Raw genomic sequence first — 25,147 nt, 5'->3', positions numbered from 1 at the left:
CTGTAGGAAACATTTAAGGGTTTGGTGGGAGGGGGCTACTTATTGCTTCTGATTTTCCTTTAAAAGTAGTGCTCCTCCCAATATGGAAAGTCTGTTTGTACAGGAAACGAATCCTTTTGGCGGAGGATTGTCTGAGCAGTCTAGGCTGCTAGGGAGTATTTATACCTCAGGAACATGCCTTGCGCTCCAGCTTCGCCCTCCTTATCTCCCAGGCATAAAGTGTTAATTCTTTAGGGATTCCTACTTTCATCACCTGACCTGACTGTCCTTTCTACTGTACTTTTCAGAGCTGAGAAGACCTCGGTCTGAACCCTCTAATTACTACAGCACTGAGGGCCACAAAGATTATCCGGCTCCCAAAAAGCATAAATTGAACCCCGAGTCCTTCCAGGCAAGGCAGGAGAAGCTGCTCTGCACTGCACTGAGTCTGGAGCAGCCAAATATCAGGAAGCAGAGCCCTAGGTCTAAGCAGCCTTCCCCCGAGACAATCAGCCCCAGTGAAGGAGTGAGGGAGTACAGCCGGGAAGCCGCCCCTCCCACTCCAGAGACTGCAGCATCCCAAGCGTCTGCATCTCAGCCTGTAGTAAAGTGGAGTGCCAAAGATCTTTACATTGGTGTGTCTACAGTACAGGTGACTGGAAATCCGAAGGGGACCAGTGTAGTAAAGGACGCGGCGCCTTCACAGGTGCGCCCGAGGGAACCAATGAGCGTCCTGATGTTGGCTAACAGAGAGGTGGTGAATACAGAGATGGGGGCCTACCGGGATAGGACAGAGCACGAGGATTGCCCCCAGCCCATGGATGATATTCAGGTAAGGCTGCTCAGGTAAGCCTGCAGAAGCAGCCCCGAACATCACGGCTCAGTTCTGAAAGTCGTGTAGTCTTTACACCCCCCCCCCCCCCACACACACACACCTGCCCGTCCCCATCCCAGGAAGAGTCACAGTCTGGTCTTGCTCAGGTGGACGTGGAGTTATCTGCTTTCCTGGAACCACATTTTCCTTCTGTGAATTAGGCACCGTGAGTAGGGCCTGACCACAGGCCCTTAACAAAGCCCTCCCTCCAGTACCAGCCTCTTGAGAACTAAACTTATGACACTAATAATTAGTGCCCTGCTTCCTCGCATCCGGGATGGCAGCTTTGCTCTTTGAGGTACTGGTTATAATAGAGTCAAGGCCCTAAAAATAGCCAGCAAGGAAGCCTGCAGACAGGATTTGGATTATCTGAGTGACTTTGACTAGCACGGCCGTCATCTAGCCATTGTGAAGGGCATCTGTGGCTTGAGGCTCACATGGCATGTAGTGAAATACCTCCAGGGCTAATAACTGACTGCCCTTGTAATGAACGTAGGAAGCAGAGTCCTCTGAGGGCACTAAAGTTGTCATAGACTAAACAAAGCACCAGGCTACTAGACAAAAATCCATCAACTCAGATATGCAGAAGCAGTCAGAAGGGGCAACCAGACAGCATGGTTTTCTATGCTCTACTCCTCAGCCTCTGTTTCCAGGTTCTTGTTGAAGCATCGCAAAACAAAAGGAAAGATATAGAGCACCTCCCACCCGCCTAACAGGGTGATGCTGGGGTGGGAAGGCCACACTCCTGCCAGCTCATCCTGGAGAGGTGTATCTGCTGAGTCATGCTTGAGCATTGCACCCTGGGGGAACTCTTTGGTTTTCTGTGACAAACAAAAAGCCTGCGTGTGTATTAGCAGTATAGCCTCTGCTCCTGGTGGACAGCAGACCCCACCACTGATTTACCATCAACCATATAGCCAGGATGATGCCTGCCTGGTTAAATCAAATGATACTGTTTGGGCTTTGCACGTGTTGGGCAAACACTCTCCACTGGGCACAATCCTCAGCCCCTTTTCAATTTTATCTAGAGACGTGATCTCATTAAGTTCCCTGGCTGGTGTCAAACCTCCAACTTCAGCCTCTCAAGTAGCTAGAGTTAGAGATGCGTCCCATCACACCCAGCCTAAGTCCAATAATGTTGTAGACAAAAGGCTGGTAAGGTTTTTTTTGTTTTGTTTTCTGTAAAGAGCCAGGTGGTGACTATTCTCCAGCTTTGTGGCTCATACAGAAACTGTTATAGCCTTGGATCTGCCTTAAGAGCACGAAAGGAACTGTAGACAAAGTTAAAGGGATGAGCAGAGCTGCGACGTGGTAAAACTCGCATCACACAAACTGGCAGCTGGCTCTGCTCGGCCTGCTACAGTCTGCCTAGTCCTCGGTGTGGACCATTCCTGCTGGCACCAGTGGTGGCTACTTTCCTGCTTGGCATGACGAAACCAGCTAAGCGGGGCAGGGGACATTTCTGGTTCAGTTTGAGGGTACAACGCTGGCATTGTGCTGGGGGAGGCAGGGCAGCAGGAGCGTGAGGCGCCTGCTCTGTGCCAAGCAGTCGGCAAGGAGCTGGTTGCTGGTGCTCTTGGCTTTCTGCTTATTCAGCCCGTGCCCCCAGCCCTTGGGGTGACAATGTCTGCTCAGGGTAGATCTTCTCTTCTTAGTTAAACCTTATGGAAACACTGTCATAGATAGTTGTTCATTGAGGAAATTTTATCTTAGACATTTAAAATAGGAGGGTTTTTTTTGGGTGGGGTCAGATTTTTAGATTGTAAAATCTACTTTAGTCAACTATAGATAGTTGTCCGACTGTCAGAAAAGTCTTAGGTCAGCTCTGCTTCCTGCATCAACTCTCGGTGTCCCCACCGCACCATCCACCCAGATCTGATTCCATTCCCAGAACTTTGCCTTTCTGAAAGCTTCATCTAACTGAGATGTAGTCTTCTATGTGTTAAGTGTTGTAGTGACTAGAATACCTGGTATAGGACGGGTTAAAGAGTTTATGGCCTTGGAAGGGCATGGCAGGGCCCACTGAGTGTGCTCAGGAACCAGAACTGGAGCTCTGCCTTCAAAGGCCCCTGCCTACCAGTGTGTGTCTTACACTCCTCTGATGCTGTGATAGATCACTCTGACAAAGTCAGCCTGAGGGAGAAAGGTCTATTTAGCACATAGAGCATAGTTCAAGACACCGTCTGTAGTGGCTGGGAGGTCAAGGCAGCTTGGAGCAGCTGCTCACCATACAGCCAAAGGCAAGAGACACAGGCCAGTGACTGCTTCTCTGTGCTCAGCTTGCTTGCTTGCTTGCTGGTACACAGACCAGGAGGAATACCAGTCCAGGGAGCAGTCCACCCACAGGAAAGTCTGGTCTTCCTTCATAACCGTGTGTAATCAGGATAACTCCTCCTGATTACATGACATGCTCCTCATGTCAGTGAGATCCTACTTACTGAAGGTTTCATAGCCTCCCCCAGCAGCTCCACACACTAGGGAACCAGTGTGCAAAGCTTGAACCTATAGCACGGTAACTTTCTGAGCTGTCTTCATGGTAGGAGGGCAGCATTTCCCGCTCTTTGGAGTCCTCTCAGAACACCTCTCCGCTGAGCCAGAGGATCTGGTGGAAACCTAAACTCCTGTGGTTTTGACTACCATTTTTAAGAGGTGTGCAAGGAATTTTAAAAAGACACCTCCAATCTTAAATTTTATTTTTATAAGTGTCCATGTGTGAGAGTGTGCATAAACACGTGCTGAGGTGGAGGTCTTCTCCCATTGCTCCCCACTAACGTCGGAAGGCAGGGTCTCTCAGTGAGCCTCCCAGAATCGTCCTGCTTCTGCCTCTCCTGTGCTGAGATTGCAGGCCCATGACGCTGTGTTCTGCCTTTTTATGTGCGGCTGGGGTTAGGCTCATGTTCTCATACTTGCAGGCTGCACAGCACTACGTCCCAGAACTGGGCCATACACCTTCCCCTGACTGTAGGAGATCCAGAAGCAGATGGGCATAGCTGAGCCGAGGTGCAGCAGATTGTTGTATCCAGACAAGAAGTGGGGGAGTGGGGAAGGATATTGGTGAGGGAAGATGATATCTTAGGGGCTGGCAAGTCTCGTTTGATGGTAAGAGAGGTTGATGATCTTGCAGAGAGCCTTAGTTTGGTTCTCAGTGCCGTGCCAGGTGGCTCTCAACTCTAATTCCAGGGGATCCAACACCCTCTTTTGGGCTGTGAGCAGCTGTTCTCACATGTGCACACACACACAGTTAATTAAAAATAAACATTTAGGGCAACAGGATAATGCAGCAGGTAACAGGTGTTTGCCTTCAGCCTCCTCAAACTAAGCTTGGTCTCCTGGACCACAGGTAGGAGGAGAGAATGAGTTCCTGCACGTGGTCCTCTGGCTCCACATGTGCAGGCACAGAAATAAATGTCATTATATTTTTAAGATGCTGTCTTACCTGGAACCCCCGCCTCCCTGCACCAGGTGTGAGATCCATAACTGACACATGCTGTTGATAGTAGACAGTGGGCCCAAGACAAAAGCTCTCTAAAAGATGTGTGAGGCCAAGCTATGGTTAGGAGATAATCAGGTCTCAGGGTGAATCGTATCCTAAGTTAAATGCTGTTTAAATGCATAGTATGGAGGCATATGTCACCTGTCTTCCCAACTTCTGTGTCCCTCCATGTCCTGTGCGAGGTCAGGGGCAGGTGATAGAGTCTGAAGGTTTGTTTTTTGTTTTGTTTTTCCTAAGCTCATGTGCTCTGTGGCCTTCTGGTTGCAGGTGAACATGATGACCTTGGCGGAGCACATTATCGAGGCCACACCAGACCGAATCAAGCAGGAGAACTTTGTGCCCATGGAATCCTCAGCCTTGGAAAGAACAGATCCAGCCACCATTAGCAGTACGATGAGCTGGCTGGCCAGTTACCTAGCCGATGCTGACCGTCTGCCCAGTGCTGCCCACATCAGGTTGGGAGGATTTGGGGTTGGGGATCCTCTGACCAGGATAGAGGCCTGGATTTAACTGGAGGCAGGGAGGCCAAGGGCAAAGAGAGACTTTCCCAAGGAGAGCACAGGACAGTATGCCACTTCTCTCTTCTTTCCATCTGTTGCTTTCTCCCACACCAGTGTTTATAAGGTGCCATGTCATGGTGCTGGAGAGATGGCTCAGCGGTTAAGAGCACTGACTGCTCTCCCAGAGGCCCTGAGTTCAAGCACCCACATGGTGGCTCATAGCCATCTGTAATGGGAGCTGATGTCCTCTTTTGGCATGTACGTGTACATGCAGATAGAACACTCATATACATAAATGAGTCTCAGGATATACATAAAATAAATGCTATCTCAGGAGATGCCTGCTTTGGCTAAAGTTTCCTAGAGGCAACATAGTGAGTGTACTTAGTGGGCTTAGTATTTAGCACAGTGCTAAGCTGGTAATAGGTGCTCAGTAGGAACTCACCAAGGTGCAACCAAAGTGTGGAGTGTGTATAGCCACTCGCAGAGTGGAGGCATCTTACCGGCCCAGGTAGCTCCAGGTGGATCCTGTCTTGTCTTATTAACTACTGGAATATTAATTAATGGATGGTGACAGTAGTCGCTAACATCTTCTCTTTCTCCTCTTGTCTTAGGAGTGCGTACACTGAGCCCCTGACGCCGTCTTCTAATGCCAGCTTGAGTCCCGCAGGCTCTCCAGTCAGTGAGGTGGCTTTCGAGAAACCCAGCCTTCCCTCTGCGGCAGACTGGTCAGAATTCCTGAGTGCGTCCACCAGTGAGAAGGTGGAGAGTGAGCTTGCTCAGCTCACACTGTCCGACCACGAGCAGAGAGAACTCTATGAAGCTGCCAGGCTTGTCCAGACAGCCTTCCGGAAGTACAAGGTAAAGGAGGAGCGGCCTGGCCCCTTTCCCCTGGGGTTTGTGGTCTGATCAAATGTCTATTGGAAGATGTTATGTTACGTTGTATTATCATCATAATAACTTTCAGGAGCTTTAGTCAAATACAACCAGTGGGGTGGCTCTCATCATCTTACTCATTGTTGGTGAACTGACATCTCCACCCCAAGGGGCGTATGGCTAAATCAAAACCTGAGGACTGTGGGCTTCCCTGAGCCCTGGGACCTCGGTCATCACCTTAGACACATGCTTTTATTGGGGTGGGAATGTGTTACTTTCTACACATTCCTATTGGGATTTATAGCTGTCCACAGGTGTTAGAAACAGTAGTGAGATTATTTAGGGAAGACTGCAGAAAGCCTGAAAGATCAGTAGTGCAACACCTAATTTGTTAAAAGCCTCTTAAATACATATTTTTAGTCCTCTTGACATCCAAATATGGTTTGACTTTTAAAAGCAAAGATAGAGATTTATTCTAAAAATTTATTTTTCTTAATTTATAGTGATTGTTGTTGATGTGGTTCAGTAAACCTGGGTTTTATTTCTTGAGCAGGCACATGACATGAGTAAAGTTTTTTGTATGATGGCAATTCGTTTGATGACAATTATTTGAGGGTGTCAGATTCCTGGAACTAGAGTTGCAGGTAGCTGGGAATTGAACTCGGGATCTCTGGAAGAGCAGCCAGTGCTCTTAACCACTGAGCCATCTCTGCAGCCTCCATATGTTGACAATTCTTATGTTAGTTGTATGACATGAGTAAAGGTTTGAGCTGTTTGTATGTTGGCAAGTCTTAGGTCAGTTTACTGATCTCCCTTGCTTCACCTTTCAGGGCAGACCCCTGCGGGAACAGCAAGAAGTGGCTGCTGCCGTCATCCAGCGCTGTTACAGGAAGTACAAACAGGTAAACCTAGCTCTGTGTCCCAGAAGGGAAGGGCACCTGTCCAAGCTGCCCTGGCCTCAAAGGAAGATGCTGCTCTGCGGTTTGGCTAAAAAGCCCCACCTCCAGCTTCTGATAACAAAGCCCTAACTTGAATTGCTATAATTGAGAACCCTAGGGAAAGAGAACAGCACCCTGCCTCGAGCTTTAGCCAACAGGGGCAAGAATAACAGGCAGGCCTGTCTCATGGAGGCCTTGCTGCCTGCTTGTGGGGTAGCCAGACTACCTGGGGAGCCGTGTATGCCAGTCTTCAGGAGCGCTGTCGTCTCAGAGCTACTCCAAGCAATTGTGTTGCCATTCACAGAGGAAGAAAGTAGGCTCGGAAAATTAAGCAGATGTTAGAGTTTATAGATATCAAGGTAGTTATAAGATACTGAAGCTTCCTTATTGACTTTAGACTCAATGGTAAACCTTGATCTTTTTACTGGGAACAGCGGCACAAGCCTCTAGTCCCAGCACTCAGAGACTAAGACAGAAGGATGGCAAGTTCCAGGCCAACCTGGATCCACTTTTACATGCGCAGGCGTGTACTCTCACGCTGTCTGTTCTGGAGAAGGTTTTAGGAAGCCTTGGATTGATTTTCTAGGACCCTGCCTGAGTAGCCCTTACACTGCTACGGAAAGGGTATTGTGTGCTACTTGTATAATAACTACAAAGGAATTTGAGGTCCTGTGCTCTCCTGACCCAGGATCTTGGTTTCTAACACGTGTTACCACTTTATTTTGTTTTGTTTTGTCTTCCAAACTTCTCCTTTAAACTCGATCAAGGGCAGGGAGGCAAGGGTTCCAGCTCTGGCCAGTTGAGTCCGAGATCCCAGACACTGAAGGTTTATTATGTAAAACGCTGACACTGTGGTCCCTTTATCTCTGTGATTGGTGAGCAGGTTTCATGTTAGCACTGGATTATGTCATACACAGAATCGAGGTTTCAAGTCTGTAATGACAGCAGTTATTTATTTAAAAAAAAAAAAGAAGAAGAAGAGGAAGCAAAAGATCCTCCCTGCTGAGTGAATGTTGTCTTCTGCTAGGAAGATGGAAGGCATTGTCTTTGGAAGTAGTGAGAACTGTAGGAACGGTATTTTGGACGGTGGAAGATGTTAACACAGCCAGGCTGCCTTCTTGTTGCTTTTGGTTTGGGTTGGGAGTTGTACTGGTTTTGGGATTTTTGTCTGGTTTGTTCCCTCTGTTTGGTAAACTAACATTAATTTGTATTTTCTGTTTCTCCCCCAAGCTGACATGGATAGCCTTGAAGGTAATGATCCATCAAGTCCTCTCACAAACCATTTCACCAGAGTCACCAATGCCATACTCGTCACCAGCCACAAGGAGGGCTCATTAAGATGGCAGAGGCACCAAACACCCTTTGCTAAGCCAGCCAGACACACCAGATCTGTCCTTGGGGACCTGTGGTTTTTCTAGTGGAGGAGGTTTGGGTGTTAATAACAGGTGGACTTTTCATGGCCAGGGCAGTCCATGAAAGCCGGTGACTTTGGACCTAGTGACTATTAAGCAAATACCTAATTTCTGTGAAGGACTTCACCGTGACCCCAGGGACCAGAATGTGCACTGTGTTTAGGATACAGTGACATGGTCCATAGAAGCTCTGTAAGCTGCAGTGTTCTTACCTTAAAGGACTTTTGGATGGGTGGAAAGGAATATACAGCAGGTCAAGGGAGTGCAGATTTGCTTTTTGGACATTCTAAGAAGTCAATTTCCTTTCTTCGGGTTGTGGCACAGCCAGCCATGTGGTTAGGCATGGGGCTAGGGTTCTGAGTGGGTGGTCCCTTAACAATAGAAAGTTGCCTTAAGCAAAGAGCTTCGTGTGACTTCTTCGCTTGTGAGAAACTCCCACATGGCATGGTGGCGAGCATTGTGTTCTTAGGGCTGCAAGACTGCTTTAGGAGCCAGGCCTGGCTTCTGTCCCTTCCTTAGATCTGTGGCTGTGGAGTAGGTTGGTTGGGGTCCTCTGACATGGCTCCTAAGTAGCCCAGAGTTCTAACAGCCCCCCAGGGTGCATTCCCAGGCCCACTGTATGGGACTGACGAGTGTTGTTACTCTTAGGTAGGGTGAAATGGCTTAAAAGTGTCAGCATTTCGTGATAAGCCTTGTATCTGGGACCTTGTAACTCCATCAGAAATGTGTGCCATGGAGCAAATTAGTTAGAAAGAGGTGCTGACTGCTGGGTAGCTCTGTCTGAGTGGAATCAAGAGACAGACTTAAGAATTCAAATGTTTCTTAATTGGATAGTAAATTCTCATCTTAAAACACAACTTAAGTTTTTGCCTTTTAATTGCCTTTGGAAAGCTTGAAGAGAGGTAGAATAACACCTTGCTGTGTGAGGATGGAGATACAGTGTTGCCCGCAGGCCATCCTGAAGGTAGTTCTTTGCATTTTGGAAAAGTACTGGAAGCTTGCTGTTGGCATCCTGAGGTTGGCTCCCAGCAGAGATTAGGGTAGGAAGGAAGGAGGGGCTCTTACCGCCTAAGCTTGGAGGACTTCCAACTCTTGTCATTACTGTCCTGTCCCTTCTGTGTCCCCCACAGTATGCACTTTACAAAAAGATGACCCAGGCGGCCATCCTTATCCAGAGCAAATTCCGAAGTTACTATGAGCAGAAGCGGTTCCAGCAGAGCCGGCGCGCTGCAGTGCTGATCCAGAACTTCTACCGGAGTTACAAGAAGTGTGGCCGGAGACGGCCGGCCCGCAGGACCGCTGTCATCGTGCAGCAGAAGCTCAGGTGGGTCAAGAGCCTGCAGGGTGTGGCAGAGGCTCTGCCTGGCACAGTACCTAGACCTGCCTCTGGGCAGGGCCCGAGGCACGGCAGGCAGCACCTTCCTCTCCAGTGTGACTTTGTGTAACAGTACCTATTAGTTGTTAGTTTCTCTTAAAGGTCCTTTATCTGCCACATGGTGTTATTTTTATGTCATTGGCCAACTTCAATATAGATCAGAATTTGTCGGGACCAGAGTTTGTACTTAGTCATTCTGCAGTGTTCTGAACTTTGATCGACTCCCTAATTACTTCAGGAGAGTACATAGGGCTCAGGGCTCAGTGATTCCATCTTAGAACGTAGTAGACTAAAGATTAAGAACAGAAACTAGACCAAAGAGAGTATCAAGCTCAGAATTAACTCCTGGCCTGAAGAAGTCTGGCTAGCACTATAAGGCCTGTTTCCACAAACAACAACAACAGGAAAAAACCTGGTTATAGTGGTACACACTTGTAATCCCAAGTGTGTACTATTTGGCTAATCTGGCCTACAAAGCAACCTCTTGCCTTAATCCCAGATGAATGAATAAGTTGTAAGGGCATATGGAGGGACCATCTCATTTTTAGTCTTCATATTGTCTCCTTTAAAACGCGGGAGAGAGCCATAGTTCAGTCGCCAGGGTAACTGCCTGGCGTGTACAAAGCCCTGGGCTCCGTATCCTCTTATCACATGAAGTGGTCAAGGCAGCTCATGCCTCGAGTGCCAGCACTGGGACGTGAAGGCAGGAGATCCCGAGTTCAGAAGTCTGAGCTGTACTGGGGATTTGATGCCAGCCTGAGATGCAGTAGACGCTGCCGTCTCAAATTCAAGAAGACAAAGCAAAGGCTTGGGAGAGTCCCCAGGCTGATCTCTGCACTGTGGGGGCAGCTTTTCAGTTGGATTTGTGACACCGTTTAACCGAAAGTCTCCTCCAGCTGTAGATCAGATTGGTTCAGGGTCTGCAGTGTAAGCTTTCTGGGACCTTTTCTTGTGACGCTCATGTTCTGACTTTTTCAGGAGCAGTTTGCTGACCAAAAAGCAGGACCAAGCTGCTCGAAAGATAATGAGGTTTCTGCGTCGCTGTCGCCACAGGTACAACAAGCCCTTATCTATCATCGTGCTCGTAAGGAATAATAGAACAGCCCCAACCTTTCTAACCACTTGCTGGTTCTGTGCCACGCTGGTGACCTCTAGCAAGCATGGGGCAAGCATTCCAGGTTGTAACAGGATGGTGGCATCTTGGCACTGCCACTTGGGCAGCAGTGACTCAAGAGGGTGCGTGTCTGACCATGGAGACCCCCCCACCCCCCAGTGCTTTTCTGTTTTGATTTGGGCATGAATGTGATTTACTCGGACTAGCTTTTGGTCCAAGTTTCTCTTTAACCTACCATGTATACGCCAGTTTGCCTTACGGTCTTCGCAGTATGTCCTTAATCTGCTAATAGGCATCCACACAGAAAATTAAGGAAGACAGACCTCTAGGTTCTCACATGTGAAACTTCCACTAAGCGGCGGGTGCCCTCTGCTGGATATATTGAATATAGCATTTCCACTCAGTTTAGCGCTGAGAGCCAGTCTGGCTTGGTCCAAGGTGGGAGGGCAGGGAACACAGAGGAAAAGACAGCCTGTTGGTCCCCAAGGATGTAACATGTTTTCATGGAGCCTCGCTAGAGGAGCATCTCCTCAAGTGTGAGCTTTCTTGCTGAAGACTTAAGATGTCTGGGGCTGGAGGGAGAGGCTTGCTTCCTCTCTATAGATGAAGCCTGGAGTCCATAGCGGTGGCCGTTGGAGCTGCACAGAGGGGGAGTGTGTGTTCCCAGAGCATCAGGAGCTGTGCAGTTGCGAGCTGGCTCTGTGCTGTCCGCTCTTTCTCCTGTTTAACCATCCCCTCATTCCTCAGAGACCTCACGTCAGGTTCTCTCTCTCTCTTTACATTGCTAATATTTCAAAATACCTTGCCTTTGAGACTTACTTACTCTTATTTAACACAGACTCTCATCTGTATGACCATAGAAAGAAACATTCGTAGTAGCCACTTCATCAACAGTAATAGAAAACCTTAAAGAGCTTGTTAGGGTACTAGGTGTTCTCTAGATGGAATCCAAGATGGGAGGTCCATGCCCTCGCTGCTCTTCCATGCCTTGGATCAAGGTCTTCCTCCACCTCCACCACCACGTTCCCCTGGCCCTCCTGCCCTAAGAGCTAGCATATGAAATACAAGTATGAATAAGCTGACTGAAGACGTCCTGGCAGGAAACGGATAGTAAACTACAGGGTACGATCTCACGTAATGAGAGTGATTCTGCAAGTCCCCCCTCAAACCGATCAGTCTCCTGTCTCTGTTGTTAAGCCAATCCCTTTCAGTTGGCAATCAAGCAGTTATGACTTGGTAGAATAGCCGAGCTTCTTCGGTTGGTAAAATACCTTGGATTCCCCCAGGTCACTTTCCTTACCTCTTCATAAGTCCAGTTCCTCATCCTCTTTGTTTTGCCTGCAGAATGAGAGTCCCCAAAACACTGTCCAGCACAGAGACTAGTAGACTTAGCTCCCATGGTGCAGAGCGGCCACTCCACTTGGTGAGACTGGTTCATCTGGTCTAGACCCTAATGTTGCTTTTTGAGGCCCTTTTCAAATAAACCAGAACCATCCATGGGTTAAACTGTGCTGTGCTGTGCTGTGCTCACTTCATGTTGTTCCTTGAGTCCAAACGTATAGGAGAGATGCAGGGTAAGCAGAGCTACCCGAGTCCTTCACTGACTCTGCCGTGTGTGTTCTTTTGAGGGTGTGTTCTGTGTTTACAGTGGATGAGTCAAAGATTAAGATACTTGACATATAATTGCATGAAAGACTGCTTGCTGAAGTAGGCTGGACGGAGGAATCCCTCACTTAACTTTAACTGAGGAATTGGCCGAAGATCTCAGCTGTTCTAAGTTCATATTTTAACCAGCTGCTCATCCCTGGGGAGGCTGGCAAGGTCTCCTGGGAAGGAGAGCATCGGGCCTGGGGCTCTTTCTGCTCACCATTTGCAGCAAAAAAAATGACTATTGCTCTTTCCTGGTTCGGATGATAAAAACCACACAAGTGGACAGCAGAGCCTTTGTGTGCTGGATGCAGTGCTCGCTGCTCACCTCCCGTCTCCAACACATTTCGCTAAAGAGCCTGATGGAGTCCTGGCTCGCTCTCCTGGGGGTTATTTTAAACTTGTGTGTTCCCTCAGATGTGTACATCCCGTTCTGGTTTACTTAGCTTTACTTTCATAAGTGGAACTGTCATGTTTATTGTCTCTTAGAAGCATTACAATCTGTGTTAAGTAGAAAACTTCATGACACCCTCTCAACAAGGTAGGTAGACAGTGGCCTGAGAAGTCAGCAGGACCCATTTCTAAGTCATGTGATCGCAACAGTTTTTTAAAAGTTGACGGGTCTTCTTCCTGTTTGTCCCAATCCCTGCCACCACCCTTCTTGGCCTTCCCAAGAGAAACCACCTGCTAGTGTCTTTGGGTGACATAAAGCTATTGATAAGATTTCTGCCGTGCCCCTCACATGCTAATAAAGCTGTTGATAAGATTTCTGCTGTGACCCTCACATGCTAATAGCTCTCTGGTGTTGTTTTACTGTCTAAAGCCCCCTGGTGGACCATAGGCTGTACAAAAGGGTGAGTTTAGCTGCCTGCTAGCCAGTTTCTCCTTATCTTCCATTTTCAATATTTTGCTTTTTGCTTGCTTGCATGGGGCTGCAGCGTAGGTATGCTAGTAAGTTTCACATCCATTCTGAATGAAAAATAAGATAAAATAAAAAACTAACCCTGAGTACTAACCCTGCTGTCTATGCAACAGGAGAGCAGCCACTTAGTCGCTGTGCACATGCATGAGGAAGTGAGGGAGGAACCTTCTGAGACCACCAACAGCATGCTCGGGCCAGGCGGAGAGCCCTCCACACAGGCCTTCCTGCTGACGGGAGGCAGCCTTACAGGAAAACATTCAGCAAGTGGTTTTGTAACTACAGTATTTCGCCACGTCAGATTTCCTCAAAATTGGTCAAAATTTTTTAGGCTAAAAAAGCTCCTTAGAAAGTGCTAGGATGGAAAGAAAATCATTTATTTACAGATACTACTTCCTGTCACCCTGCCCCAGAGCATCAGTTTCTAAAGCTCTCTTCCCTTGTGGTGTGAGGGAAGTCAGGATAGAAAGCTGCCCTGCAGAACCTGCTTAGGACATTGAGTACACAGCAGAAGGTGTGCCAGATGTGCAGCGCCCAACTGTAATTCTTCCTAAAAAAACGTGCGAGGTACCTTGAGCCTAGCTGGAGACTCCACGTTACGGTTGGGAGTAGCTGTTGAAGTCGCATTTATATGTGGCAGACATTGTGACTAGGTAGTCAGTGGACACTGCCGGTGTTCCCATGTTTGAGCATAGGATTCCAGTCTGTAGGTGCACACTACACACAGGAACGTGTGGGAATGTAGCTGAGACACATCGAAGTGACAGTGAAAGAAAGTGGCAGAAAACTCTTCAAAAGCGAGGGCAAGAACTCGGCAACACTGGGCTAGAGTTTGGGTTAACTTTGTTAGCTTTCTGAGAGGAAGTTAATTCAGTATAGCCCGTCAGTCTGTACAGGCTGCTGCCTTGCCAATGTGATGGTACAGCAATGAGTTTTTGCAAATTTTTCCAGACTAATGACTTACGTGTAGAACAGCTGTGACTGCTTTAAATACAGGAATAAAACAAACCATGAACAGGTGCTGAAGGGAAAACTTGGAACCAAAACCAGAAACACAGCGATGCTGACAAGTTAGCAGTTCCCACTCTTCTTAGTGTTAGACAGTTGTTCACCATTGAGAGAGTCAGGCCCCTATGGGAGAGCCTCTTAGACACATCTGCTTGAAATAGGGGAAAGAGTGAGAGGAGGCTCCACCTCTCTCAGTAGAAACAACAGTGAGCCCTCCAGAGGACAGGTGCATGCCCTAGCGTTCGGTTTACCTCAGTGGTAGTATCTTGCATGCTAAATGCAGTTTGTAGAGCCTGCTGAAGGGAACTGACATTGGAGATGGTTGCTTAAGCACTTTTGAAGCTTGTTAGTTTCTGGTATGTCAATAACGATCATTGTCAAGAGCTCATTTTCTAAAGGCTATTTCAGTGCAAACCAGAGTCCCTACTTTAACTTCTCTAGTGCCTGCTGCATTCTGCCATGAACTCTGGAGACTCCCACTCATGCATGGGAAGCTGGAATCTCATACCATCCCTCATGCCTCACGCAGTCAGCAGGGAGCTTGAGAGAGAGGAGTCAAGAGGGTTTCAGGTTCCTCTGGGACGGGACCATTTATCCAGCTCCTTACTGAGGAATGGCTTGTCTGTGGCTCGGTGCAGTTGCCAGTAAGATCTCCTCTCCCTCTCTCTTCCTCAAGGACTTGCAGTGGCACCCCCCATTGATAGTCCCCCAAGTTGAACTTCTCCTTGGGAGCCAAGCAGTCTCTCAGGTGTATAGTCCTGAGATGGTGTGTCAAAGAGAATAACATGCTTATTTTGTTAATTTATAAAGTACAGCAAACCAGTTAGAGGTATATATGCTGAAAAGTAATTAAATATGTACAGTTACATTTTGTGGTGCAGTGTGGAACATGCTGTTGGCCAAACTCCCAGGTCCACAGCAGAAGGACCTCCACAAAGGTAGGCGCCACCATCAGCAGATTTAGGATTCCATAGCTCATCCTGGGTGCAGAGTATCCCAGCTGCAGGGTGACCCAAAATTACCAACTGTATCTTTTCATTTCAGCCTCTTTGGAAGGCTGGGAAAGGACCAGTACACCTCATTTGTATACAGAGTGCAGCGCACTTGTTTCCTGCCTTTCACCCAGGCTTAACTGCTGATTTAGCCAATAACTGACAGTGGAATTACCAACTTCTGATAAGTGTGTGGTTTGAAGCTTTGGTTCGTTCGTTCCCTCCCTCCTTCCCCCCTTCCTTCCCAGACACAGTTTTACTTTGAGGGGAGAATGTTTGTTTATTCTGCATTATTTAAATGAATTATTATTTACTTTCATGCACATGATTGGTGTATTATTTTGAAGGTTTGAGGATTTCCCAACGCTGTACAAGGGAAGTACTGCCTTCCACGTGGACCACTAGTGTGCCCCATGTGGTGTTTCCCAGTTCTGCAGCAGAACCACTGAGATACATGTTAAGGAACTAGCAAGTCACTAAATCACACAACAACTTGGCCTCAGTATTAAGACATAATTGGCTGAAAATGCATGCAGACACAAAGCTGTGTCCCTTTTCAGATACAAAGTGGTTTTTGTCCTCTGTCTTAAGGACAGTCCTTTTGTGCCCCTCATAAATGAGGGAGGCCATTCTCCATATATCCTAGACAGGTGTCTCCTTTTTCTGTACAAGGTAATAAGGGGGGCTTCAGAAAACAGTCAGCAGAGTCCTTAGGGTTATCCTTGGTATTTACATAACCTATTTTTGGAAATTACTGACTTACTGCTCCTGTTTAATAAAGGTGGGTGGGGCTCTTCTTCCGAAATGAGTCTTTGTTAGAGGAAGAAGAGGTAGCACGTTCAATCTCAAACATTCAAACCACGGGTGTTTGAGAACTGGGTTTTCCAATCCTTCACTTTGTGAGAAGTGACCAAGCATTTTGGTGAGTGGTTACCTCAGCCAAGCAGCTGTGCCTTCCAGAGTAGCCCTGTGAACTGCCTGGAACAGATTGTCACCAGGTTCTGGGGGTTACAAATTGACATTGGTTTTGCTGTGCACTTTTATCCAAGGGATCATTTTCTGACCCCACCCAAAAGAGTAGTGTTGCAGAAAGCTGAGCCGTCATCAAGGGCTAGCAGATGTGTTAGCCACATCTTCAGTTAAATGTAGCATGAGGTTTAGATCCCAGGTGGCCCCGTATTACCAAGAAGTTAGAAATGAATGTGGAACATGTCACGGAGGGTCATGAATCTCTAAGTAATTGTGTCTCACTTGCCTCTTTTAGGAAATGAATATTTTTGGAACACAGTGGTGTGTGTTAAATTGCAGACAACATGCTCTCTGTCATTCTTACTGGGCCTCTCTGTCTTTTTTATTTTGCAATCCAAATGAAATTTCTGGAATATGGCAAGATCTCTCTTTTCCTAAATTTCCCACAAGCTGTTGCAGCCCTGAGAGCAACAGGTAACTAACCAGAAAGCATCAGGCTGCCCTGTGGTTTTTTTTGATGGCCAGCACTGCGAGGCTCTGCCTGCTAAAAGCCACTGACTCATGAAGCATCTCTCTGGCTGAGCGTCACCCAGTAGATGTAATGAAGCGGCTTTGCCTGACGCTTTTCCCATGAAGCCATTGTTCGCTAGAGTCTCTGCAGCAGGCCTCTCATTTATTCATGTATTCTCATTGGACATCTGATGGAGTCAACCCTGTGAGCTTCTGCTGGCTTTCAGGGCTGCTGCTTATACATCACTCCAGTCCATTTGATGCAGCTTTCTCTTTGTTTTTGGTTGAGACTGCCTCGGTATCTCAGAGTATGAGTTATTTGCAGCCTGAATGCTCAGAAAAATCTTGGGATCGTCTGATTTGAATGGTCACAATTCAAAGGCTTGCTGCCCTGATTCCTGTACCTCCAACCTAGTCAAGTACCTTCCAAATTACTGACAAGAGAGTCAGAAATACAGTTCTCGGGCTGCTGGGATGTCTTGGTGGTTAAGAACGCTTGCTGTTCTTACAGAAGATTGAAGTTTGGTCCTCAGCATCCTCACGTAGCTCCGACTCGAGAAAGCACACCTACACTCTTGTGCATGTGCCTCCAGAAAGACACATACACATAATTAAAATTAGAAAGAAATGTGCTCCTCATAGCTCCCCTTAGAGGAAGCAATACCTGGTGCATATAAAAACTATAAGCTCTGTCTTGTGTTTGTCTATCCTATGTCATGCAAGTCTATTCCGTGTAATGGGATTCAGAAACAAGTGCAATCCGTTGATTGATAGATTTTTAATGTAGGTAGGTAACCTGGGCATTTAAGTTCACTTCTTTCTCAGTCCTATGTGGGCCTCACCTTTGTAGTTGTTCAAGAAACCCCAGACGTTGGCAATGCTTAGCCACTGTGAGACATCACAAGGCAGGCTGAGGACTTAGGCTCTAAACTGCATCGGTAGCAGCCACAGGCACTGCATTTCCAGATAGGAATCGAATTTACAAACCTGAGGTCTGTGTGTACCAGACTCATGTACTGAACACGTGCGTGACACAGGAGATACCAAGCAGAGTCGTCCAGGCAGTTGATTTGGGTTTGAGTGAAACAGAAATATTTTTTTTCCCACTAACTTAAGTTTCTGTCGTGTAAACACAGATACATAGAACAATATCTTAGGACCCTTTTAGAGACAGAGAGATGGCTCTGTGGGTGTAAGTGCTGGCTGCATTAACAGTTTGATCCTCGGAATTTATGATAGAGGAAGAAAATGGACTGCTGAAAGCTGCCCTCCAGCCTTGATGTGTACATATAGTGCTTCACGCACAACCACACACGAAAATAACTTTAAAGAAGCATCTTAAAGGATGGCAGACGGGCTGGAGAGATGGCTTGGCTCAATGGTTAAGAGCGCTGATTACTCTATGAGAGGTCCTGAGTTCAGTTCCCAGCAATCACATGGTGGCTTACAGCCATCTGTAATGGAATCTGACGCCCTCTTCTGGTGTGTCTGAAGACAGCTACAGTGTACTCTTATAAATAAATCTTAAAAAAAAAAAAAAAGGATGGCAAGCAGGTGTGGTAGGTAATATAGAAGTATGTATCCACTGTGATTCATAGAGAACACGGGAGCGAGGAGGAAGACACAGAGATGATAATTAAACTTACATAGCTTTCTCATTGATAAAGACATTTTTTTAAATATGCCTTTTAATTATTCTGTCCATGGGTGATAAGGCAAAATTAGTTTTTAAAAAAATCTCTGGAATATTCATTTGAAATAACTGTTTCTTGGAATTTATTGAAAATTCTAGTACTTCTGGTACTGTCTCAAATCAACTTAGAGACAGAATTTCTGTGAAACTTAGAGACAGAATATAATTTGAATGCTTGATTTTATCTGCCTGGTGCTTGATTTAAAGGGAAATGTAGACACCTATTTCATCCTCATTTTCTCTTTAAGTACTGTGAAGCCCTTTGGTGACTTCAGCAGGACCGGTAGCACAGGTCTGTTTCCCCCGCTGTCTCTGTGGGTTGGTGTCAGCAGAGTGTGTCTGCCTTACATTGCAGGCTGTCTTCTTGGATAACAGACACATTCTTTGTGTGTGTTTCAGGGTTCCAGGATTGCCTTAGACCAGGTGCACTTTTGTATGAGGGTGTTTCCCCCTTAACATTGTAATTAAATTCAATATAGTGCTTCACATACAATGGTATCTTAGAATGGAGAAAACAGAATCATTACTTTCATTCAAACTATGGTCCAGATTGATTTTTCCTATTAAAGTCTTTTGGACAAAACAATATAGTAGGAATTTAAAAACAAAACTGTTAGAGGCCGTGGAGTGGGACAGAATGGTTTTGAAGTCAGACAGACATAAGTTCAAGTTGCTGCTCTGATATTTATCAGCTGCACAAGCTAAGGAAGGTCGCTTAATTCTTAGGAATCTTACAGTCTGAATTTACAGATTAGAGACTGAGGCTGTGTTTCAGTTACAGGCACTCAGTACCCTTTAATGATACTGGAGTTTGATTAGTCTTTTTTCACACAACACCCTTTTCTCTAGTTCATCCTTTAACAGACTTCCATTTAAAGAAAAGTCCTATGGCATTTCGCTCCTCCGATGTCATGCATAATTCCAGTATAGTGCGATGAAATCAATGTGCCTGAAAATTGGATTGTTTTCACTTTTCCTGTGTAGACTTCTTGCGTATGTGTGGACATGCCTCTCTCTTTAACCAAGTGGTCTGCGATGACATCATTAATTTATAATTAATTCAGCATTCGTTATGTGGCAACCTAAACCTTTGTGAAAACTTAGCTGACATTTTAACTTCTGAAAGAAGTAAGTGGTAGAGGCAGGGGTGGTGTCTTCAAAAGCCCATCCTCGTGACCGGTTTAGCTAGATGTATAGCGTTAACTTATACCTATCCTGACCAGCTGGTTATAGATTCTTTGGTATGAAGTTGCCTAAAACATTCCAGTCTCCTTTTTACTTCACATCCGTGATGAACTTAATACGTGTAAAGCATTTTTGATGGTTCTAGAAAGATGAAGGTCTGTCTCTGTGGTGATGCCACCAGATTCTGGGTTCAGAAATCTTGAAACTCTAGAGGTCTCAGCAGCGGTGCTGTGAGTGAGTTCTGTGCTAATGCACAAACAAAACATGGTATTTGACATAGCATGCATCTCTTGCAGGTCTCTGGCAGATGGGTCTGTCTGAGCTCAGACACTGCATGTCTGGAAGTGAGGTCGGCATCCATGCATGCCTTGCATTGTTCCAGCCAAAAGGGATGTTAGTCTAGATGCTGCATGTTTAAAAATTGAACAGAGACCTATAGCATGTTTCAATTTTTAAGAAACCATTTATCAAGTATGCATGTCCAAAATTAGGGGCCTATAATCCTATACTATTCTATACTACAACATGGTGCCACACACTAGGACCTAATTCACTATGGTATCCTTAATTATTAAGTGCATATTAAGCCGGGCAGTGGTAGAGCACACTGTTTTGATCTCAACACTCAGGTGGATCTCTGAGTTGGGGCCAGCCTGGTCTACAGAGTAAGTTCCAGGACAGCCAGTGCTATACAGAAAAACCCTATTTCCAACAAACAACATCATCAACAACAACAGGCATATTAAATGTAGCTTTAAGAAAGCATAGTTTAGGAGATACACTGCCACTTGTAAATAAGCTGTGCTAAGCTGGGCTTGATGTTTTCATGTACGACATCAATTTAACATAAATGATGAAGGCTTTCTCCCAAAGGATATATCTTCTTTCTCTGAAGAGATCACAGCAGCTTTCACACTCCTAAGAAATGATTTTGTTTGAAGGTTGTAAATCTAAAAGTTCTTAAATTGCTCAGAATATATGTTTCTTTACATTCATTGCCCACCACTGTGATCCACCAATAGTTGGGTTCTCCCCCCACCCCACCCCCATGCCTCCCCGAATGTTCCTATTTGACTGAGTTTTATTGACTATATTTAGAAAATACTGACATTCATCTTGAATAACTTTTAATGGACTGGCATATCTTAAAACACTTGGAGAGACCTTCGACAGAGGCCACATTTGACTGATGTCCGAATAAGCCCACTACCTATCAAATGTTTCCTTGTTCTGTCACTGGGGCAGTGAAAGAAACTCCTGCTTCTGTCTGGCTAAACCTTCCTCTCATGCCAGCTTCTGGGAAGATGTTACTCTGCGGCATTTGGAGACTGGCTGACGCATTTGACTATTCTGCCATGAATACACTTGCCATCGTCCATGCAGAGGGATAGTCTCATATCCTACAATACTTCCCTTGCACCTCATTTCATCAGGCACCACTTTTTTGTTTTTGTTTTTTTTAAGGCAGAGTCTTACATTTAAAAAATAGAAATTGGAGCAGCAATTTCTAAAGCTCGCCACAATGTGATAAGCAAAACAAAGGCCCTGTTTGGTATTGATCCTAATGCTGCCCATTTGGGAGCTCTGAGAAGGAACATGAACTTCAAAGTTACAGTTTGAAATGGGAGGGAACCAAGAACTATGAGGATCCAAGACACAGTAACATAGTAGAGTAGGGAAGGAACTTAGCGCAGGTTGTAGGGTCAGGTGTAAGGTAGCCAGCAGCCTGGAGTCTATGAGTGAAATAATGATTCAGTCCCTGGGTCTACTCAGAGCTGGAAAATTGTGTGCTAATTCCCCAGTTTACATCACATGGATTTGTGAGGCATTTATAGCAGTCCATCAGACAGAGGAAGAAGTTCCTCAAGGAATTAAATGTACCCAAGCTATACGTACCACCCTTGAGTCAGAACAACAGAGCAAATAGCTTTGCTTTCTTCTTGGAGCACCCCTGGTGAAACGTTCCATGTTTTTACACAGGGTCACATCTTCGTCTTTGGATATTCCCCCAACAATTTCACAAGTGTCAGTCTTCAGAAGGGGCTTGTCTGGGCATCTCATTTCGGGGGCCATAGCCCCTCTCCTTTTATCTGGTCACAGTTCCACTCTGTAGTTATCACCTGGTGTTGTGTTTTGTTTCTCTTCCAGAGTGAAAGAATTGAAAAAGGCCAAGGAACTTGAAGACATACAGCAGCATCCCTTAGCAATGTGACATTGCTTCTCAGACTCTTTCCATTTCTGTTTTTAGCAGAGACATGCAACAACAACACACACGCTCGTGCACACATACACACACACACACACACACATATATACACACACACACACAAAATCCCTCTGCAGTTCTGGGGAGTCAGCTGCAGGATTTTAACGAGAATGTTTGGTCATTACATTTGCACTCTCATGGACAACTTTTAATTTGATCAGCAAGACATCTTGGAACTCAAATCTTCTGTTGGATCACAGGAAAAACAAGACACCAGGAGGAACTGGAAGGGCTTCATCTTAGGAGGAAGCCGCTTTCCTTGTCATTAGGGCTGTATTCAAACATCGTGTGGAACTGTACAAATATTTATACCAAAAATATAGATAAGAACAGGCGGGGCGACGTCAGCCACACGAGGAGCGCTGCGCCTGCACCTGCGGTGACTTCCAAGAAGCTGAATCCTTGGTTCTCAGTGGAGGGCTTAGATCACCCGAGTTGTGCGAGTCCGCCTGTCCTCATCTCCTTCACTGTTCTCTTTTGAGTTTCTGTTTCGTTTTTTTTTCTTTCTTTCTGTCTGTCGGTTTGTCCGTCCGTTCGTTTGAATCTCTACAGCACACTTAATGCAACTTTTAAAATCTGCAGGTTTTTAATGTCTTGTGAAAATTTGCAGAGGGGTGGGTGTGTGGTAAACGGGTAATGCACGGGAAATAATGAGAAACAGCTTACGGGATTTAAATTCATTTTCTTGCCCCCCCCCCCACCTCCCAGGAATCTGCAAGGATAGTGGCCATCCTGTCCCTTCTCATGGTCAGCACTTTAGTTTGTCTGCCCCACTATCTTGCAGTGAGGATTACTTAAGACTTGGTAACGCATGTAGCCTTTTTTAGTAACCTTGGAAACCTTAGTAATTCCAAGAGATCATAAACCTTGCCTGGACATTTGCCACCTAAACGACCAGTGTGGTGCTGCATTCTGGCCAGTAAATTCCATGTTTTGGCTCTATCTCATCCAAACAGAGTGGTTTCTGTGTACATACAAAAGGTAGAAATGGAGAAAAAAAGCGAGAAAATATTTGAAAGGGGTTATATTAATTGCTAAATATTTTATTCACAGAGGTCAATAACATGGCAAGATGAAATTATTTGTATAGTTTTGTCTGAGCGAGAACAATGTGGATGTATTGTTTGTATATATTGTATATATTAAAACAAAGATGTGCATGAATTCAAGAAAAAGAACAAAAGCAAAGCATTAGTGGCTATGGTCTGTAAAATGAAACAAAAAAAACTTTATTTCACTATAAGAGTACTTTATTTTAAATGTTCTGTAGAAGAACATTTTGCTAAAGCATGACCTGCAAAAAATAAAAAGGAGCTACTGTATTTAGACTTAGGAAAAGAGGCAGAGTAGCATTACTTTAAAAAAAAAAAAAAAAGGATATGTTTACATTTAATTTTGGCTATCAGGAGTTTATTTTATTTTATTTAAAAAAAATTTTTTTGCCAAAGGTGCCAAGTAATGTGAATGCTAATATTGCTTAAAAAAATTAAGTTACTTTTGCAAAATAGATAATCATAAGATGAATCCTTAGAGACCTTAACACCATCCACTCACACCAACAAAGAACATTAGGATGATCAATGTTTAGGAAAAAAAATTAGGACAAAATGAGAAAAATATCACATTTTCATATCTCCTGCTGGAAATTAAAAAACAAACAACAACAAAAACCACGAATAAAAATTGCTCACTCGACAAAATAAAAGGGAAACCCGGTGGAGATTGGTGTTGACGGAAGGGTGCCACGGTACAGTACTTTCCAGGTAATGAGGAGCCAAAGAAATCTGATGCTTTCAAAGCTAACTTATGAGAGAACCAATTTTGCATTTGCTAATGCCAGTTTAAAACTCCCAGGTTAAGTGTGAGAATTGGTTGGTATGAGATTTTCTTTTTTTAAAAAACAAAAAACAAAAAACAAACCAACATGGTTCTGGCTGCCAACCGTGAGTTAAAACTCGAGGCTTGTTGTGAAGCCTAAAAATATTCACAAATGAGCTTTAAGCTGGTGTCTTCAGAAGGAAGGTAGAAACAAAAGGATTGTGGTTAAAAATAATAATAATAATAAAAACTGGGGTCAGTGCTCTCGGTGCCTTTTCTATAATTGTACTTGTTTTTTAATTACTTCCTTTCACTGCCAACCTCAAATTACTGTACAGTACATGTCTTTCTGCTTGTGATCAGCTTGGAACAGCGACAGCCCCACAGCTAGGAGCCACCTGTACATTTGTAAGCTGACCCGACCCAATTTTGTTTTTACATGTGTGGGTTATGTTGCAGCTGTTGCAATCCTCGACCCCCCTACCCCCGCCCCCACCACACCTATTATTTTACACAATTTGACCTGTCTGAGGACACTGAGTAATTTACATAAACAATTGTATTCATAACAGGGAATAGAATGTAAAGCCAGCTCTTTTCAGAATATCCTATCTCAATCATGGATCTGGATACATTTACTCCATTGCTTATGGTTCAGATGACCAATCATTTGACCAGAGCAATGACCTCAGTGGATTTGCTTCAACCCTCACATTTATTTTTTAGTGTTTCACATGCCACATTAGCTGAATATGTTAGAAAACTCTGGAAGATAAAGACTTACATAGAATTAGGAAGTTCTTATGGAGGAGATAGAAGTAGGGTCAAAACCTACCAGTACAACTGTGAATTCTAGGTGAGGTCGAAGCATACTTCCACTGACACAAAGCATTTATGACCACCTTTTTTGATTGTAACTCTTAATTTTGAATATAAGGTGATAGGCGCAGCTTTCTTGGATAATCTGAATTCCCAAGTGCCAGGAGTAGGATTTCATGATAAAATTAATAGCTAATCTTATTCTGTCTCCTGAAGATTTAATTGCTATCCTTGTTACCCATTCAAAATCAGCTGTACTGTGTGAATGAAATAAAGACATTAAGATGAACCCCTTTCTGGCTGCACGGTCGCTTATGGCAGTTCCACACAGTAGTTGGCGCCCAACGGGGGGTCCCTGAGACTTGCATGTAAAACTAGTCTAGATGTCTCCTTTTTTGTAAGTTTTATTTTTGTAATTGTGCATGTAAAGCATCATTGAGTCAATGGATCTGTTGAAGAACTCAGCTGCTGGAAACCATGCAAAATGTTTTGAATTGCCCTTAAAAATATGGAAAATGTTTTCTGAATGCTTTATATTCTTTCTGCTGTAAATTAAAAATGAAGAAAATTTCCCCATATTATCTGTGTTTTGCTTTAACCTGATCTGAAATCCAAGGTGTTGACAGTGAGGTCATAGTTAGAACTGGAAGTATTATTTTACTTTCCACATGCAGTGTTCTCCCACCCAGCCTTTCACTTAGAGCCACTTTCCCAAAGCACTTCCTTTCTACCTACCTTGCCTGGTTCCTTAACACATCGA

The 25,147-nt window shown here is 45.1% G+C and overlaps 1 protein-coding gene across 34 annotated transcripts in view; it reads left to right on the top strand.

Moving 5' to 3' along the window:
* The window catches only part of Camta1 (calmodulin binding transcription activator 1), an 802,246-nt gene extending 777,281 nt beyond the window's left edge, over positions 1 to 24,965 (top strand). For 4 of the 34 annotated variants that reach the window (XM_030253020.1, XM_030253042.1, XM_030253039.1 and 1 more), the window contains 9 exons: positions 627 to 811; positions 4,614 to 4,801; positions 5,461 to 5,707; positions 6,553 to 6,624; positions 7,891 to 7,911; positions 9,203 to 9,396; positions 10,426 to 10,500; positions 13,032 to 13,062; positions 21,633 to 24,965. In XM_030253020.1, coding sequence (XP_030108880.1) covers positions 627 to 811; positions 4,614 to 4,801; positions 5,461 to 5,707; positions 6,553 to 6,624; positions 7,891 to 7,911; positions 9,203 to 9,396; positions 10,426 to 10,500; positions 13,032 to 13,062; positions 21,633 to 21,665 — 1,046 coding nt within the window. In that variant the 3' untranslated portion in view covers positions 21,666 to 24,965. The other 30 variants (XM_030253017.1, XM_030253034.1, XM_030253036.1 and 27 more) reach the window with 14 other exon arrangements.
* Positions 24,966 to 25,147: the final 182 nt, after the last annotated feature.

This window comes from Mus musculus, chromosome 4 (assembly GCF_000001635.26).
Source record: "Mus musculus strain C57BL/6J chromosome 4, GRCm38.p6 C57BL/6J".
Classification (NCBI taxonomy): Eukaryota; Metazoa; Chordata; class Mammalia; order Rodentia; family Muridae; genus Mus; species Mus musculus.
The sequence above is the reverse complement of the archived record's forward strand: the minus strand, read 5'-3'. Positions and strand labels throughout refer to the sequence as shown.